At 34.2% G+C, this 18,366-nt stretch overlaps 1 protein-coding gene across 3 annotated transcripts in view; it reads right to left on the bottom strand.

Moving 5' to 3' along the window:
• NBEA (neurobeachin) overlaps positions 1 to 18,366 on the bottom strand; it is a 441,196-nt gene that overhangs the window by 350,635 nt on the left and 72,195 nt on the right. For all 3 annotated transcript variants that reach the window (XM_088140729.1, XM_088140730.1, XM_088140731.1), the window contains exons 11-16: positions 16,227 to 16,335; positions 12,502 to 12,654; positions 11,512 to 11,680; positions 10,912 to 10,991; positions 3,317 to 3,379; positions 3,050 to 3,147 (exon numbers count right to left, since the gene is read on the bottom strand). In XM_088140729.1, coding sequence (XP_087996855.1) covers positions 3,050 to 3,147; positions 3,317 to 3,379; positions 10,912 to 10,991; positions 11,512 to 11,680; positions 12,502 to 12,654; positions 16,227 to 16,335 — 672 coding nt within the window. The remainder of the gene's footprint in view (positions 1 to 3,049; positions 3,148 to 3,316; positions 3,380 to 10,911; positions 10,992 to 11,511; positions 11,681 to 12,501; positions 12,655 to 16,226; positions 16,336 to 18,366) is intronic.

The raw sequence follows: 18,366 nt of genomic DNA, 5'->3' as shown, positions 1-18,366 counted from the left end.
CTATTGCAGATTCAGTCTTCCCAGCCTGGTGCAGGTCTACAATTTTGTTTCTGGTGTCCTTCGACAGCTCTTTGGTCTTGGCCATAGTGGAGTTTGGAGTGTGACTGTTTGAGGTTGTGGACAGGTGTCTTTTATACTGATAACAAGGTCAAACAGGTGCCATTACTACAGGTAACGAGTGGAGGACAGAGGAGCCTCTTAAAGAAGTAGTTACAGGTCTGTGAGAGCCAGACATCTTGCTTGTTTGTAGGTGACCAAATACTTATTTTCCACCATGATTTGCAAATAAATTCTTTAAAAATCAGACAATGTGATTTTCTGGATTTTTTCCCCCACTTTGTCTCTCATAGTTGAGGTATACCTATGATGAAAATTACAGGCCTCTCTCATCTTTTTAAGTGGGAGAACTTGCACAATTGGTGGCTGACTAAATACTTTTTTGCCCCACCGTAAAAATAAATGGATGAGATATAAAGACTTCTTAGAAAAAGAACAAGGAGAATATAAAATCAAATCAAAGCAATTGGTTTTAGAAGGACATACTTTTCAATGGCTTTCTTATATGCAATATAAAGAAAAATTCAAAATTGATAAAAAAAGAATTTGGATTTGAACAGAATAAATCGGAATTTGAAATTCAACTATGTGAAACAGATGAGCACTTAATAGCAAAAATGTATAAATTATTGTTGAGAGAAGAAATGGTTGAAGAACAAGTTAAAGAATGCATGATTAAATGGGCAAAAAATATTGGACATAATATACATATGCAGCAATGAGAAAATATGTGGTCTAAAGGATTAAAATTTACTTTGTTATAATTTGAAAGAAAACTTCTATAAAATGTTGTATCGGTGGTACATGACACCCCAAAGATTATCAAAGATGTATGGGACAATTTCCAACGTTTGTTGGAAATGTAACCAACAAGAAGGGTCGTTCTACTATATGTGGTGGACATGTAAAATTGCAAAGAAATTTTGGACTCAAATACAATCTTTGATGCAGAGCATACTACAAATACAGGTTCCATTTAAACCAGAATTATTCCTGTTGGGTATAATGGACTTTCAAATCGGAAAGCATCTTATCAGAATTACTCAATACATGATTACCGCAGCAAGACTTTTGTATGCACAATTTTGGAAAACCCAGACACTACCAACAATACAAGAATGGTTGCTAAAACTGATGGAAATGGCAGAAAATGATAAACTGACTTGTTTATTAAAAGAAAAATCAAATAATTATTACCTTAATGGAACCAATTAAACCATTGATGGACTATTTGCAAAAGGCAGGCGGGGCGAAGCTTACATGGGGATTTGAAGATTAGATTATAAATGTAATGGGATATGTTTTGACAAAGAATTATTCCTACTTAATGCATTAAAAACTAGCACCTATGACACTCTTATTATTCTCAAGACCAGAGATAGATTGGAAGCTATCTATTTTTCATGTCTTTCTTCTTTTTCTTTTACTTTAACTCACGTTTTCTTTTCCTTTTCCTTATAATTTGTAGTTTTCATTTTCTTTCTCATTTCTAACTTTTGACTTTGTAATTTTAAAATTTCAATAAAATATTATTAAAAAAGAAAGACAGACAGTGGGAATTAAGTGGTCTGTTGCAAAGAATCAAAGCTTATTAAAAGAAGCAAAAATGGCTATGTACAAGACAATTCAGACGCCCACTTTGTGGAAGAGAGTTATGCTATGTCAGAAGAAATAAAAAGTAATGCAGTAAAAAGGGGTTATTCAAGAAGTGGTAAAACAGGGAGCAAGGGGAGTTGTCCTTTGTTCATACAGAGAAAATGAATAAGGACCTAATTGCAAAACAAGTATATAATGCAAAATGAATGGGTTGAGACAGAGGTGAGATCTGAAAAAGTCATGATTGGTGAAATTTGAGATCCTCCAAAAGGGAAGGGTGAGAGCCTTAATGAACAAAAGCCAATGTATGAATCAGTGTGTAGATATGGAGGATAGAAGTACTGTATGATTTGTATGATAGAAAGGAGTGTTGAGCTAAGCAAATGTTGTTGATGCAATCTAGGTTTAATTAGGTATCTTTTTCTCTTATATTATCACTTGCATTTAATTTTTTTTGTTTACTACAGGCAGTCCTCACTTAATACTGACCACAATAGGGATTGGAATTTAGGTCACTAAGCAATTTGGTCATTAAACGAATCAGAGCTGATTTTACTACCTTTTTTATGACGATCATTAAGCAAAACACCATGTTCGTAAAGCAAATTATGTGCTCGTTAGGTAAATCCAGCTTCCCCAATTGACTTTTTTGCTGGAATTCAGCAAAATGACCATGCAATTTGCTTAATGACCATATGATTTCCTTAACAACTGTGGTAATTCACTTAATGACTGTCATAAAAAAGTTTGCAAATCGTAATTACATGACCGCGGGGGTCATAAAGCACTTTTCCAGGGCTGTTGTAACTCTGGACCATCATTAAATGAATGGTCATTAAGTGAGGACTATCTGTACTTTTTATTCTTCTGTGCTTTGCATAATGTTGCTTAGCCCTAAAGGGAATAGCATGATGAATATGTATGTATCAATATTAAAAAATCATCATTCAACATATTTAACTATTTAAACACTGCTTTGTGCAGCAAGTTTGTCTTTGTATACCATATTTTGTTCAGTATAGAAAGAAAAAGAAGTCCAGAGTCATTGGGAGTCAGGTAGCATATAAATTTAGTAAGTTGTTGTTGTTGTTGTTGTTGTTATGCTTTTGTTACATATGAAACACATAAGCAGTTATATTAAATGTTCTAATCACTTGGTATTTTGAAAAAAATATGACTATTTGCACATTACGTCTAAAATAAAATAACAGAAAACAAGGCATTGTTTATGTTTAAATACTGACATCTCTTTCAATTCTGAATTATATCTTTAATGCATTATAGCAACATTAAATGCCAAAATCCCCTCTCTTTCATAAGGATACTGCCATTTTCCAACGTATTCATCTACCAAAAAAATGAGCGCTACAGAATTATTATTTCTACTTAATCTTACCGTATTCCGTTTCTTTGATCAAAGGCAGGTATCATAGATGCTGGATGTTCAGACATTAAAGCCACTAGCAACTGAAGCACATCATGAATATTTTCATCCTACATAACACATTATAATGTTAGAGAAATACTTATTTCATGAACTTTTTATATTAATATTTAAATGTTCAGAATTTATACCCAGGTCCTCAGCTTGAAAGATCTCAGAATGGCATACAGTAATAGATTAAAATTAAAAGATCTGTATATATAACTATTACCAACTTACCTCATGCATAGTTAGTAAGTAATTCAGTATACTTTGTAGTTCATCTTCTTTTACTCCTCGATCCTACAGAAATTTATTTAATGGACCATTAAATTTTACATTGAAAATTTTCAATGATTACATTACATTACATTACATTTAATCATTTAAATATATTAGATTAAACTTCAAAATGAAAAGTTTATTTAAAATATGCATTATACCACATTAGACTGTTGTCCATGTAGTCTATTATTGCTCAGTCAAGGTAGCAGAAGCAGCCCAAGGTTTTATGCTACTCAACTTCTGTTTAAAAGAAAAGACCAAGGACTGACCCTGGGACTAGATGCAAAACTGTACTACAGAACCACTGCTGTTCTTCACTTTATCTTATATATTGTAAGGAATAAAAACTGATTGAAATTTAAATATAATTTAAACATTTAATTATTTTATTTTAGACCTTACTAACTTACAAACTAATTTGGCTCTTTTTACTCTTTACTAGCTTGATTATGTTCTCTGTTACTACAGAAGACATCTTCATCTAACCAAAGAGGAAGAGAAAAAGATAGTTATTCTTGAATCTGATAATTAATTAAGGAAATTAATTGCTTATTAAATATTTGTGTAAGAAAAAATATAACTCACATGAATTGTTGGGATTACCTTCATATTTTATACAAATACAGCACATGATTTCATATGGTTAAGAATAAAGTTCCAATCCATTAAACAATAAAGGTGAGACCCTCATACTGCAACTGGAATTAGCATTTACTTCTTTGGTGACATATCTTATAGGAAATACACAAAACTTTATGGTAACCTTTTTTCCCAAGTCTCATGTTTTATATGGTTTTCTATCACATATTCCCAATTTTAAGATTCGTATTTGAATTACAAATTATAATTTAGTGAATCACTATGTCCAGGAAGCTTAGATATTTAAAATGTTAATTTCAAAATATTTAGGAATATTGTTCATATAATTTATAGAAGTGATTTTGAGCAGGATCCCCAATATTGTTTTGGTCAGTGGGTAATTCTAGAATTACCTACTGCTACCCATGTAGCAGAAGGCAATCTGAGGTTTCTCCACATCACTTAATCTAGTTTCCCAGGAGTATCTCTCAGTTTATAACTCTCTATTTTCTGGGCAAAGGGATACCCTTCAAGATAAATAATGGGTTGCAGTTCCATCATTTTTATTTTATTTAAGAATGCCTCTGTGGTATATGCAAAGTCCAGAAGTAATCTGAAAATAAAGATTATGCTTGAAGTTGATTTTGCTTTTCAGAGAACAAGCTTCCTGGTGGTGGTGCTTGTTGTTAATTAGAAGAACTGAAATAAACAAATAATGTCAACTGAGGCCTAGAGCCTAGAAGGCACCAAGGAAGGAAAGTGTTCATGGATACTCTGGTCCTTATAGGCATCATGCTGGGGATCCTAGATCTAGATTATTGGAAGTAGTAAGAAGAAAATCAGATGACTATATAAGTAGTAGCATCTGCTTTGTGTTTATGATTCATACTGTTCTGTTTTGTTTCTTTTAAAACCAAGGTACACCCCAGCATCTAGGACAGATTTCTGCTAAAACCTTTGGGTGCGAGTATACATTGCAGCAAACAATGGGCTATGTAAGCTGAATCACAGAATATGAACTTCCTATGGTCATAAGAGGAAGCTGAGGATTTTCTTTCTGATTTTAGCTAATTAACAGGAAATTAAGGCAAACTGATATATGAATATTTTTTTAAAAAATCAATACTTTTTAGTTCTACCATCACTGTCCTTAACTTAAAAAATACAACTGGATAATTAACAAATATGTTATTGCCTCATAGCAATATCTATAGAAACAAGTTGCTTATTTGTATTTCTTTAGGTAACATTTGGGGCATTTATATACTGGAGTTCTGTGACTTGACAGAGCCCTGTTCAGGAATTTTCTACATAATTTTTAAAGAGAGCCCACTGCATTTGAAAGCCCCACCAAGTAGACTAGACCAGGAAATCAACTCCACAGGAAGGCTAAAACTACCTTTACTGAGATTTGCTAGAATTACAGAATCTTGAATGTCTGATTGTGCTGTACCACCATCTTTCTTATATATCAGTGAATCAGGAGGTGTCTGCCTGAGCCACTTCCAAATATTTCCTTGATTCTCAGGATTTAAAAAATGTTTCAGCTCCTTTTGCCTAGGTAACAGTTCTTGCATATTTCCATCAAGGTCATCTTCCTTATTCTCTATAGCATTCTATTTATGTAATGTAGTTTATTAGATTTTTATCGTACCTTTCATATAGCAGCTGAACGCAGTGCACCTATAGTTCCCTCCTCCTATTCTTCTCCAGAACAGCCCTGTAAGGTAAGTTGGGCTGATAGGCAGTGATTGGCCCGATATTACCCCAACAGCTTCCATGCTGAAGGATAAACAGAACTTGGGCCTCCCTGATGCCAACCAAACACCTTAAGCACTACAGCACAGTGGCTCTCTAGAAAGCAAGGTCCCACATATTTCAAAGACTATGTCAATGAAGTTTCCCAGTCAATCAGAGCAATCCTAGATAGAGAAGGATGAAAATATACTGTGGCACTGACAGTGAAGGAAAACGTAAGTTTTATGAATGCAGAAATGATCACTTGTACAGATATGCAATCTGCTTCACACATATGAATGATGAACATACTGATTTATGACAGCAGGTACACACTACATACCAAAAATTCATTGGGAAAAAAGTAGTGAAGGCTGAAACTGCTTTCATAGAATGGAGTTTAATAATTTAAGCTAAAGATTGCTTGACAAATTAATTGTTAATTAATTGTGTTAAGTCACCTAAGCCAAGAAACACTGCATGGATTCAGCTAAGCCTTTTCATGGATAATCATAATATACAAAGAAGATTTTGCTTAGCTGAAGCACAACACATGTTTCTTGGATAAAGTAATTGCTCTATGAAAATCTAACAAAAGCAAAACAGACTCCAATTATTGATGGACTATGTGCCAACAAGTGAGTTTCAACTCTTGGCGACCACAAGGATAGATATTCTCCAGGAGTGATCTGTCCTCAACTCAGCCCGTCAGATCTTCCAACAATGCACACATCACTGCTGTAATCAAGTCCATTCACCTTGTTGTTGGTCATCTTCTTCTTCTTCTCTTTCCTTCCATCTTCACCAGACTTCTCAAAAGAGCTAGGACTTTAGATAATGTGTCCAAAATATAACAACTTGAGCCTGATCATTGGTGCCTTGAGTGAGAATTCTGAATTTATTGTTCTGTGGTCTATTTGTTCATTTTCTTGGCAATCTATGTATTCTCAGGAGTCTTCTTTAACTCCATAGGTCAAACGTTTGTTCTTCTATCCTGCTTCTTAAGAGTCCAGCTTTTGCTGGCATTAGTATCACAAGGAAAACCATTGCCTGTATGATTCTGAGATTTTTAAGTAAAGACACATCACAGCACTGAATATCTCTTCCAAGGCCCTTATTGCTACCTTACTAAGTGCTGGTCTGTGATATATTGCTTGACTGCTTGTTCTTTTACTGTTCAAAATCAAACCTAAGTTCACTTCAAAACCTTTAGTGTCAATTCTAAGACTGGTTTCTATACCTATTGTCATTAATATATGACAATATATGACACACACACACACACAAAATGAAGGAAATACTAGAAACCCAGAATCTTTATTAACATCATACACAGACATAACTTTTGCAAAAATATTACATCTGAATGAAGGCCCTAATTTTGAAGATTATTCAAGCAGTGTGCAAAACTCATAGTCCAATGTAACCACACTAAGAATGTGAACTCCAAAAGTAACAATTAAAATGAATAAACGACTTGAATAAGAACATCCGACACTAAGAGGTAGAAACTCCTGTTTGATAGAGCAGAATGAAGGTTCTGGATCTTAGATAAAAATTATACTAGATCCAAGTTTTATAGCTTTGCTTTCCTTGCAGTCAAATAATTTGATGTAGGTTCTGGAGAAGTAAAAATTAACTAAATTGCATTTTTCTACTATTTTCTTTTCAGATTCTTTGTAATTATGGTATCTTTGCAGACAAATGGTATCTTTGTGGTCAAATAGTTTGATAAAGGTTTTGGAGCAATATGAAAAAAGTTGTAATTGAGCAGACTGCATCTATAGGATCTAGCTTTATAGCTTTGCTTTCTCCGCAGTCAATAGTTTGCTTCATTTTTAAGAGTATGAAATTAAGCCTACAAATTGCACAAAGCAAAACTATAAACCGTTAAGTTACATATAACAGTAACGCAGGACCATTTCAATGCATGACTGCTTCAAAATCAATTTATGTGAATTTCAATAGATTGGATATTTCAGCAAAACAAAACATACATCCTGTTCAACTATGAAATGCTTATAGGAAACAAAGATTTAAGGTTTTGGAATGGCTTTCACACTCCCAGATTTGAATATTGTTGAAAATTTATAGGGTGATCTCAAACATGCAGTGCATGCAATGAATCGTAAGAAGATTTATCTAGCTAAAAGACTTCTGCAAGGGAGAATAGGGAAAAACTCCAAAAGAAATAACATAAAGATTCTTAGTTGGTTACAGGAAATGTTTATTTCTGTCAAACGAAGTGTCCCAAAGTACTGATTGGAAGAAAGTCCAAACTTTTGTATATGTCACATTCACTACTTTCTTATTTTGAGTCTGTAAACAACTCAAAATAAATAGTAAATATGCACCCATTTACCCAAAGATGTTATTTTGTACTATGCAGAGCTATGTAAGCTTCTGTCCACTTAGGAATTGGTGGAAATATACAATTTGACTGGAATGCCTAAACTCCATTCAACTGAGCACACAGAAACTAATAAAATTCAATAGTAGTGTCAAGTACAGCAGAATTCACTTTATATAGTTTTGAAAGTATCACAGAAACTTCATACTAATGAACATTATAATCCTTCTTTGATGACGACAGCTTGAATATAAAGAAAGCCTGTCTCTTATCAGTGGAAACAGGGCTTGTAATATATCCTCTTGTCAGAATGAATACGCCAGTTTCTATGGAGAACCATAAATCTACAGATAAAGAGAATCTGGAGTAACAATACCAAAGGGATTCTATATGAATCCACAGCCTCACTGAACAGCATTTCTGTGTTAAGATATAGTAGGAATAACATCTCCACTGATAAATATGGGCTACAGTATCTGCCTTTCTTCTTTGATCTTGAATCAAGAAGTTAAAAGCTTAGAGATCAAGTCATTGACACATTTTATTAAAAATCAGAATATGGAAGTTCCAAACTCAGCAGTTGCACATATGTGTGTGTTGAGAATGCCAAAGCATTCTGAGAGACAAGAGTTCAGAAGTGATCAAACATACTATTCAGGATTCAGGATCAATAATACCATAAGTTGGGTTGTAGAGACAGCAATAGGTAGAAATGCCTGTGATTTCATTCCTAAACAAAGTGTTTGAAGAGTATCCTCTAAAAGGAATGTGTAGTGCCCTGAGGAATTATTCCAAATGGTTTGTATAATAAAAGCACAAATGGAGCAAGAGGCAAAGGTAAAATAAAGCGAAAGTAGAATACAAAAGCATGTCCTGAAAGGAATGTTAGTGTATAAATCCAAAAATCAAAATTAAGTTCATTAAGAAAAGACACAAACAAAAACACAAATGGAAGAGACAGAAAACTTCTAAATAGAATAGTGAATAGGTCAAAAGAAAAAAGATCAAGTTTAGATTCAGTTTCATTCTCTTGGAAAAACAGAAGCAGCAAATGCTCCTACAGTGGAGCAAAAAAGTCAGCCACCAATTGTGCAAGTTCTCCCACTTAAAAAGATGAGAGAGGCCTGTAATTTTCATCATAGGTATACCTCAACTATGAGAGACAAAATGAGAAAAAAAATCCAGAAAATCACATTGTCTGATTTTTAAAGAATTTATTTGCAAATCATGGTGGAAAATAAGTATTTGGTCACCTACAAACAAGCAAGATGTCTGGCTCTCACAGATCTGTAACTACTACTTTAAGAGGCTCCTCTGTCCTCCACTCGTTACCTGTAGTAATGGCACCTGTTTGACCTTGTTATCAGTATAAAAGACACCTGTCCACAACCTCAAACAGTCACACTCCAAACTCCACTATGGCCAAGACCAAAGAGCTGTTGAAGGACACCAGAAACAAAATTGTAGACCTGCACCAGGCTGGGAAGGCTGAATCTGCAATAGGCAAGCAGCTTGGTGTGAAGAAATCAACTGTGGGAGCAATAATTAGAAAATGGAAGACATACAAGACCACTGATAATCTCCCTTGATCTGGGGCTCCATGCAAGATCTCACCCCGTGGGGTCAAAATGATCACAAGAATGGTGAGCAAGAATCCCAGAACCACATGGGGGACCTAGTGAATGACCTGTAGAGAGCTGGGACCAAAGTAACAAAGGCTACCATCAGTAACACACTACGCCGCCAGGGACTCAAATCCTGCAGTGCCAGATGTGTCCCCCTGCTTAAGTCAGTACATGTCTGGGCCCATCTGAAGTTTGCTAGAGAGCATTTGGATAATCCAGAAGAAGATTGGGAGAATGTCAGATGAAACCAAAGTAGAACGTTTTGGTCTAAACTCAACTTGTCGTGTTTGGAGGAGAGAGAATGCTGAGTTGTATCCAAAGAACACCATACCTACTGTGAAGCATGGGGGTGGAAACATCATGCTTTGGGGCTGTTTTTCTGCAAAGGGACCAGGACGACTGATCCTTGTAAAGGAAAGAATGAATGGGGCCATGTATCGTGAGATTTTGAGTGAACACCTCCTTCCATCAGCAAGGGCATTGAAGATGAAACGTGGCTGGGTCTTTCAGCATGACAATGATCCCAAACACACTGCCCGGGCAATGAAGGAGTGGCTTCGTAAGAAGCATTTCAAGGTCCTGGAGTGGCCTAGCCAGTCTCCAGATCTCAACCCCATGGAAAACCTTTGGAGGGAGTTGAAAGTCCGTGTTGCCCAGCGACAGCCCCAAAACATCACTGCTCTAGAGGAGATCTGCATGGAGGAATGGGCCAAAATACCAGCAAGTGTGTGAAAACCTTGTGAAGACTTACAGAAAACGTTTTACCTCTGTCATTGCCAACAAAGGATATATAACAAAGTATTGAGATGAACTTTTGATATTGACCAAATACTTATTTTCCACCATGATTTGCAAATAAATTCTTTAAAAATCAGACAATGTGATTTTCTGGATTTTTTCCCCCATTTTGTCTCTCATAGTTGAGGTATACCTATGATGAAAATTACAGGCCTCTCTCATCTTTTTAAGTGGGAGAACTTGCACAATTGGTGGCTGACTAAATACTCTTTTGCCCCACTGTATGTGCCAGCTGCTATGGCAGGTGAAGAATAGCTATATGAGAAAAACAAGCTCTAATTTGAGCATGCACCCTTGAATGCAAGCAGTTCACGCCAAAAATCCTTCAGTTCTAGATTCCTGAACAGGGCTCCAAGAACAAATTCATATCTGTGATTTATAGAGACCACAAAGGACAACCTATATCTGATTGCCTTATTTCAGACTTGGCAATACTCACTAATCTTTATATCTTAAGTTACCTTCAAAATAAGCTGCTTCAAAAATAGAAGCATGAATGCTCGCAGAGATATGATTTCCTTCTGTGATGGCCGAGGACCTTCTGAAATAAATGAAAAAGAGTTGCATGATTTCAGCTTATACTTTATATCACCCAGAGTCACTGGGAGTCAGGCAGCATACAATTAAATAAATAAATGAATATTTTACTAGTTGTGTCTTGCAGAAAATCCTGCATGCAGATAACTTACTCTACTTTAAAATCAAGTTAACGATGTATTTATTTCCTTATTTAGTGTCAATTATTATTTTAAAACATGCATCTTTCCTTACTTGTTTCACTTCACATTTTTCTAATTGCACTGGACTCTAAATTAATTGTAGAGGACTATCTGTTAGAAAAAACAAATCTGTACAGTGGGACAAGATCCAGGTCTATTAGAAGAAAATCCAATTGAGTTCAAAGGAATTTACTACCAGATAAAAACATTTTGTTCAAAGTACTCCACAAATAATTTAAAGTAAGACATCAGCTTGAAATAGACTTGTTATAAGATAATGACACACATATTTTGAACTATGAAAATGCATTTTATAACAATACATTTTTTTCTTATACTTACCCAAACCTTTAGGAGTAATGCCACTGCTATCTGCAGGATTAACCACCCAGTAGTAGTATTTTAGTGTGTGCATTAGTTGTAATACTGTTCCTACTCTACGTATCGTATTGTAGATAGTAGCAGTACCAATGAATTCAGCAGACAAGTAGGTATATAGTGATAGTTGCACCTAAAGAACATTATAAAATATATGATGTTAATTTATCCAAGTTTTAGTTATAATTTTGATGATAAACATGTAAACAAAACAAATATTTACTCCTTTCAGGTTTTATTTCCAGGTTATGAAAGGTTATTAATATTCATTACATAAACATGGTAGCCCAGTATGAGACAATAATAAAATGAAATGAAATGAAATTATTAAAAAATAATAAATGAAGCAGAGAGCTATACAAGAACTTAGAACAAAATATATGAATAGAACAATGTATTTGAAGAATGTTTTATCCTGGAAACATTGTTACCCTGCAGATGTTCCAATGAACAAGCATGTTCACTGTCATGTGAAGTTAGACAGAGTAAGGCCAACCATACTTCATCCAGAGAGACTCCATATGAAAGGCAAGAAAGCCCTATTTATAGTAATAGAAGGAACTACAAACTAAGCTGCTCCAGCTAATCTGAACACATGAGTTAGGTGATGCAGGAAAAATGGTCTAGTTCTCACATTTTCAAGTCTATTTTCTGATTGTCAAAACAGCTATAACTTCCAGACAATCTCAGGTTTGCCAGCATGGATACTAAGAAAGTCCCACATTCTTCACTTTTATTAATAATTCATTTATTAAATATATGAATATATTTAATTTATATCCTTCTACTACTTCTACTATAACTAATAATAAACACAGCTTACAATAACAAAAGAAAAATTTACAAAATGCAAATAAAGCACTAAAACCAATGCATTAGTTTTTATTAATTTAAAAATACAATATCTGTGTTTACTAGTGCTAATAACACAGTAAAAATATATGGTTCACTGACCTTTGCAGGAGTATGAATCCAAATAGCAGGATTAAAAAGGATATGGTCGCATAATTGCTTTAGTAAAGGTGCTCCATGTGAGAGCCCATCAAGGTATTTTGCAAAAGACAGAAATTGTTCCAGCACAGCTCTTGTTATATGAACTCTGGATGACTGAAAAAAATTAATATTACATATCATACCAGTAGATATTCAAATATGAATATTACATTGAAGAGATAAAAATTGAGAAAGGATTGTTTTTATGAAAGAGTTGCTGTACAGCCGATAAAACAACTGCTGGACAAGTATAAACATGTTTTTGGAATGTATTTATAACTGACTATTAAAGAAGTTAGGGGAAGCATTCAGAGCACAACTTCTGGAATTCTTCCAGCTTGTTAAAAATAGCTCTGCTCTGAGTCATGTGACAGGGTTTAGGAAGTAGGGCTTAGAATGAAGCAGTCACCAAGTATGTTGAGAAGCTGTCTAACTGACTCTCACACTGGGATGCACTGGGGCAACTTTTCTGGACTTTTTTTTTTCTGCAGCCCCTGGCCTGATCAGGTGCATTTTTAAACTTGATCTATTTTTCTGTGGCTTCTGCCCCCACACACAAAATTTGGTCCTGGTTTGCTCAGTTCTGGGGAAGTTATCCTGAAGATGAATAGAGACAAAGACAGAGACAGATTTCCAATTCCCCTTTACATAATTTCTGTCCAACTACCTCTCATGTTGGAAGTAATAAAAATTATTGCCTAATTTTAAAGCTGGTTTACTGCCAAATTTATTGTTCATTTAGTTTATGAACTTCTACATATTTCTGCAATGTTATTTAATTTTGCACAGTCATTTAAATACATAGGGGAAAAAACCAAAATCCAATAGTCAATATAGGAGCACTGAGTAATAATACTGAGCAACAACAAAATTTATTTAAATACCATTAAATGTCAAAACAATTAAAAATGAAACTTCCTAAATCAGCTTTTCCTAATTTACTACCCTTTAACTCCATCATTCTCACCCAGTATGATCACTAGGAATAAAAGAACTTGTAGCCTGGTGCATCTAGAAAATTTCAAATACTAAGTAACATTAAGTCAGGTAGGTAAGACTGGAGTAAATTTACTGTCCTAAGGTAGTATAACTTCAAAATAAGTTCAAAAAGGCATCTTTATAGGATAGAATTATTAGAAATATATATGCAGATTCTTATTAAGATCAAATGACTTGGACTCTTGCCACCAAAAGCCAATCCTAAAGAAATTAGAAAATGAAGTCAACAAAATATCTAAAGTTAGAAAAAGAGAGATTCAATAAGCAAGCCTTCCTTTAAAGGAGACTTAATATTAGTGTTTATGAGTCCATACAATGGAGGATCTGCAGATACTTACAGGGGAGGTATGGCAAACTGAAGATGACTGTGTGAAAGTGGAGCCGACGACCACAGCAAAGACCAAGGAACCAGTGAGTAGAGTGGTTCCTTGCAACTTCTCTGGTAAAGAGAGGATGTGAGATTGCCCACATGTGCTCTGATAGCTGCTCCTCGCAAGAAGACCACAGGACAGCAGTTTTCCACAGGTTTGAATGCTGGGAGATGATGGTATTAGCCATCTTGGTTGCAACCGGGGCAGAGACTTTTAAAGAACACTAAGTTTGCAAACTTCACTTCCTAATCACTTTTGGAAATTGCTCATTAACTACTTCTAAGCTATTAGAGACCTTCGGACAGACAAGTCTGAAAACACCAGGTGAGTCTGCCTTTAATCCTGAACGAAAATTTTAACCATAATCTTAAAAATTTAAAGAATCTGAAATAAATAGCAAAAAGCTAAATAAGATTTTGATCTTAGAATGTTATAAACAAACTAAGAGACCAGATAAAATTGGAATATTGAAACTTTTAAATAAGATTTTGGAATTAATTACAAAGAACAAACAGCTTCTCATGGGAAATAGATTTTGTTTTGTTTTTTACAAGACAAAACAAAGATAAGCAATTTCATGATTTCAAAAATGGGACACTAGAGAGGACTAACTAAAGTTTTTTAAGTAGAGGAAAGATTTACAAACCTGCAAAATGTTGTAAAACGTTCTAACAATGAAAATACTGAAGGAGACTTTTGAATAATGGAATCAGAAAATAGTAGCCATAATATCAACAATGTCAGTAATGGTATCTGCTTCTATGGACAGACTATGTCCAAAAAAATGTTATTGAAGAAATGACAGGTGTAGAACAAATTTTAGATGACAAGATAGAAATGGTACTGAAAGTGGATTTACAACTGAATGACTTAGAAAAGGATGGTTCACAAGATCTACAAAAGAAACTGGTTGAAGCTTTAAAATTTAAAAGAGAAAATACAAATGACAAACCAAGAGAGTGACCTGGATAATTTTTTTCCTACTGGATTTACAAAAGAGACTTGTTAAAATCTAGAAGAACTCTGTGCAATGGGACAAAGAACAAATGAAGAGAAATCAAATCTTATGACCATATTTGAATGAACTAAAGATTAAGACTGTTAGAAGTAAAAGGAAGGAATATAACATTGGTTTATTTGATTAACATTAAAACAAGATATGTTGTTACCTCTGGTAACCCTTTACGGACTTTCTGCTGACACCAGGACGGAAAAGATGATGTTTTATAGATTTGATTATAGATAAGAGATGGGATATGGGATGAAGAGATAGATACCCTCTGGAACAGAGATAAGGACAGTCCCCCATCTCCCAGGGTTCCAGGAAGCTCTTAAAATCTAGCTTTGATCCCAGGCCTGGGGTTAATGTATTCATGTATTTTTAGACTCTTTTTTTTTTTTAAAAAAAATTGTGTTACTTTTAAGATCATTTTAGTCTGGGTTGTCTGTGGGGTGTTTTTTTTAGGTTTTACCTGTTTTATGGATTTTGCTGGGCGGGTGTTGTACACTGCCAAGAGTTCACTGGAGTTGGGTGGCTATAACAAATTTGACTAAATAAATAAAATAAATGAAAAGAACCTAAGTAAGTAAGTAACTGCAATGGTAGAGATGCTCCCGCCATTCCATTCTATGTCCAAAAGTCCAAAAATGAAGTTAAGTATTGTTTACCTCAACTACCCATTCTAGATTCAGATAACATGTGAACCCATGCTTAGCTATGTATACTAAAAACAAACTATATTTTTAGATTGTGATTCAGATTATTAACTAGAACCTCAGGCAAAGTCCAGGAATAGACTTCACTCTAAAGCTAACAGCAACATACACGTTTGTGTCCTATGTGAATGAGCTTTATCTCTTGTGGCAGCAAATTTCACAATTTAACAAGACGGTTGTACAAAGTACTTCTGACAGAAGACTATCAGTCTTCTCCGATTTTGTATGTGCTTACACATTTCCTTTATTTGCCTTTTATTTATTTCCAAATATTGAAACCTTTCCTAATAAAATTAATGTTTTCTTGATCTTGGTAGCTTTTTTCTGTATGATCAGATTTCACCCTCTTTGTGATAATACGCATGTTAAGCAAGAATCCAGCAGGATTGAATACAAAGAAATAAGATGATTTAATGCACCCATTTTGCTTTTCTTCACTGCTAATGGGAAAGTATGTTGGATCTCTTGGAGGAATTTATATTCCAGGGAGGGGAGATATTAATGCTAGCTACCATAATATTCAAATAGTACAACAGGGAATTAGGTCAAATAAATTATATCAAAATATTCAGACATGCCGACAATATTAGCATCACTTACTTTTTCAAGAAGATAACCAATCACTAGGAATCCTTTTCCACCCAGCATTTGTTCTTGCATGGCTACTGAACTCTTAAGGAGCTCCACCAAGAAAGCCAAAAGTGTAGCACTGCACATAAAATACAGATACCAATGAGATATAAAATATTGTATATTTGATTTTATGGTATAAATTCTAAAACGAACCACTTCAGAACAATTACACAAGAACAAAAAATAGTGTAATTTGTATGTGAAGATTTAAGCTTATTAATTAACTTCATAGTTAATTAAAAGTAAGAGTTGATAAATATATCATGTTTCAGGATATCAAAGCAAATAAGTTTATAAATTTAACTGCAAAATCAGCTCAGGTTTATAAACAGTGTCACTGATATATAACAGCGTGTATATGCAAGGAAAAATTATATGGTTTCAACAACAGTAACGGGTAATTTTGGCTTAATTCTTCTTATAGAGAAGATTCAGCATAAGAATCAAGGTACAAGAAGTCAATTCTGTCAAATACACAGTAACAAAACAAAAATCAGTGCAATTCTTACAAGTGACAAGGAAAAAAGATTTGTAGAATATAGAACTACCATCCATGTTTATCTTAAGATTTCACATGAGTTACCAAACCTATGGTTTGTGCTGCTTTTCCAGTTCCAGATTGGGCTAAAAATCCTTTGCCATCAATTCTACACTAGCCCCAACTCAGAGACCACAGATGACAATGGGTGTTGCTTTTGCAAACCATGTTTTTATGTGATTTAGAACTAGCAGCAAACTCTAGCACAATGGGAAGGAGAAGAAAGCAACTTCCATAAGGTCAAAAATGGCTCAGCTGTTAAATAAGAAAAGGTATCTGAATACATAGATAAGTGACAAAACTAACTTGAAATCTTAACAGTCCTTGATTTAATAGCTTTTTTAAAAAATGTAATATGGAGTGAAAGTTTCAGTTATATGAATTATATGGAGAAAATAGTTATCTGAAAGCAATTTAATATTAGCTGAAATAAAAATATGAAAGAGCCAGAAAATGAAAGCACTGTAACTGTAAAATATATTTACACCAAAGAAAGTAAATATATATTTACATTGAAAAAATAAAGAAAATGTCTTATTTAGTTAGTATATTGATGAATCAGCTCTTCTAAATCAGCTATCATGTCTCTCCCATCTATTCTTATGAGGAAGACCCAGCTTACCATGAACGTTGTCGATCAACCTTTTAGAGCCACAAAGCAACATTCGTTAATCAGCTGCCACCTTGGTCTCAATCTAACCATACAAATGGCCCTGAGGTGAGATGAAAAAAGCAATCCTATACATGACTACTCAGAAGTCCATTAATTTCTGTGGGGCTTGCCCCCGGAGAATAGTGGAGATAGGACTGTAATCTATAGCATTTTTTCTTAAAACTATATGAACATATCCTTATGATATTGTTTTTAAAATCATAAATAAGCACATACACTAGCATATCAGAATACAGTAAAAAATCTACTCACTTGGGGGGGCGGATTATAGGGTACCTGTAATTAAAGGTACCTGTAATTCAAGTGATTTTAATCATTTATTTTCATAGCTTTAAGATATTTTATAAGTCACCTTATGTGTTGTTGGCCAAAGAAGATTACTTACAATAAGCTAAGTAAATAAGTAAATGTTCTCTTGGAACGTTTTCAACAATATGCAAGTTCAATCATTCTCTATTATATGATTTAAATCTTTGAGCAAGTCTTCTTTGATTATCTAAAAATGACACTGTGCACTCTAATTCCATCTGCCCTGTGTTTTAAATTCAAAATAACTGCCCTAGGCTATGCATAGCATATCACAATAAACAAGATTCACATATAATTTACATGCTCCAAAATGTATTGACAGAAATAATTCAATATTTATAGCCAAATCCAATCCTCAGAGGGCTGCATGAACGAACAGTAAGTACATGCTCGCAGGTGTTAAAGAAATACATGCATCAATGTAATTCTAAATTTTATACCTTATGATATGAAGAACCCTACCAAAATAAATTGTTTCACTGATGCAGAGACTTAACTAGATAAACTAAAAAAGGGAAAAACAATACAGTGCTAATTTCCACCTCTTCCCCCATCTTTTTAAAAAAAAGGTAAATCTCTTTTGCATC

The sequence above is a fragment of the Python bivittatus genome, unplaced genomic scaffold (assembly GCF_059951505.1).
Source record: "Python bivittatus isolate LINGU-HERP-01145 unplaced genomic scaffold, Pbiv_v1 ctg000340_np1212, whole genome shotgun sequence".
Taxonomy (NCBI): Eukaryota; Metazoa; Chordata; class Lepidosauria; order Squamata; family Pythonidae; genus Python; species Python bivittatus.
Note: the sequence above shows the minus strand (reverse complement) of the source record. Positions and strands in the feature narration are given on the sequence as shown.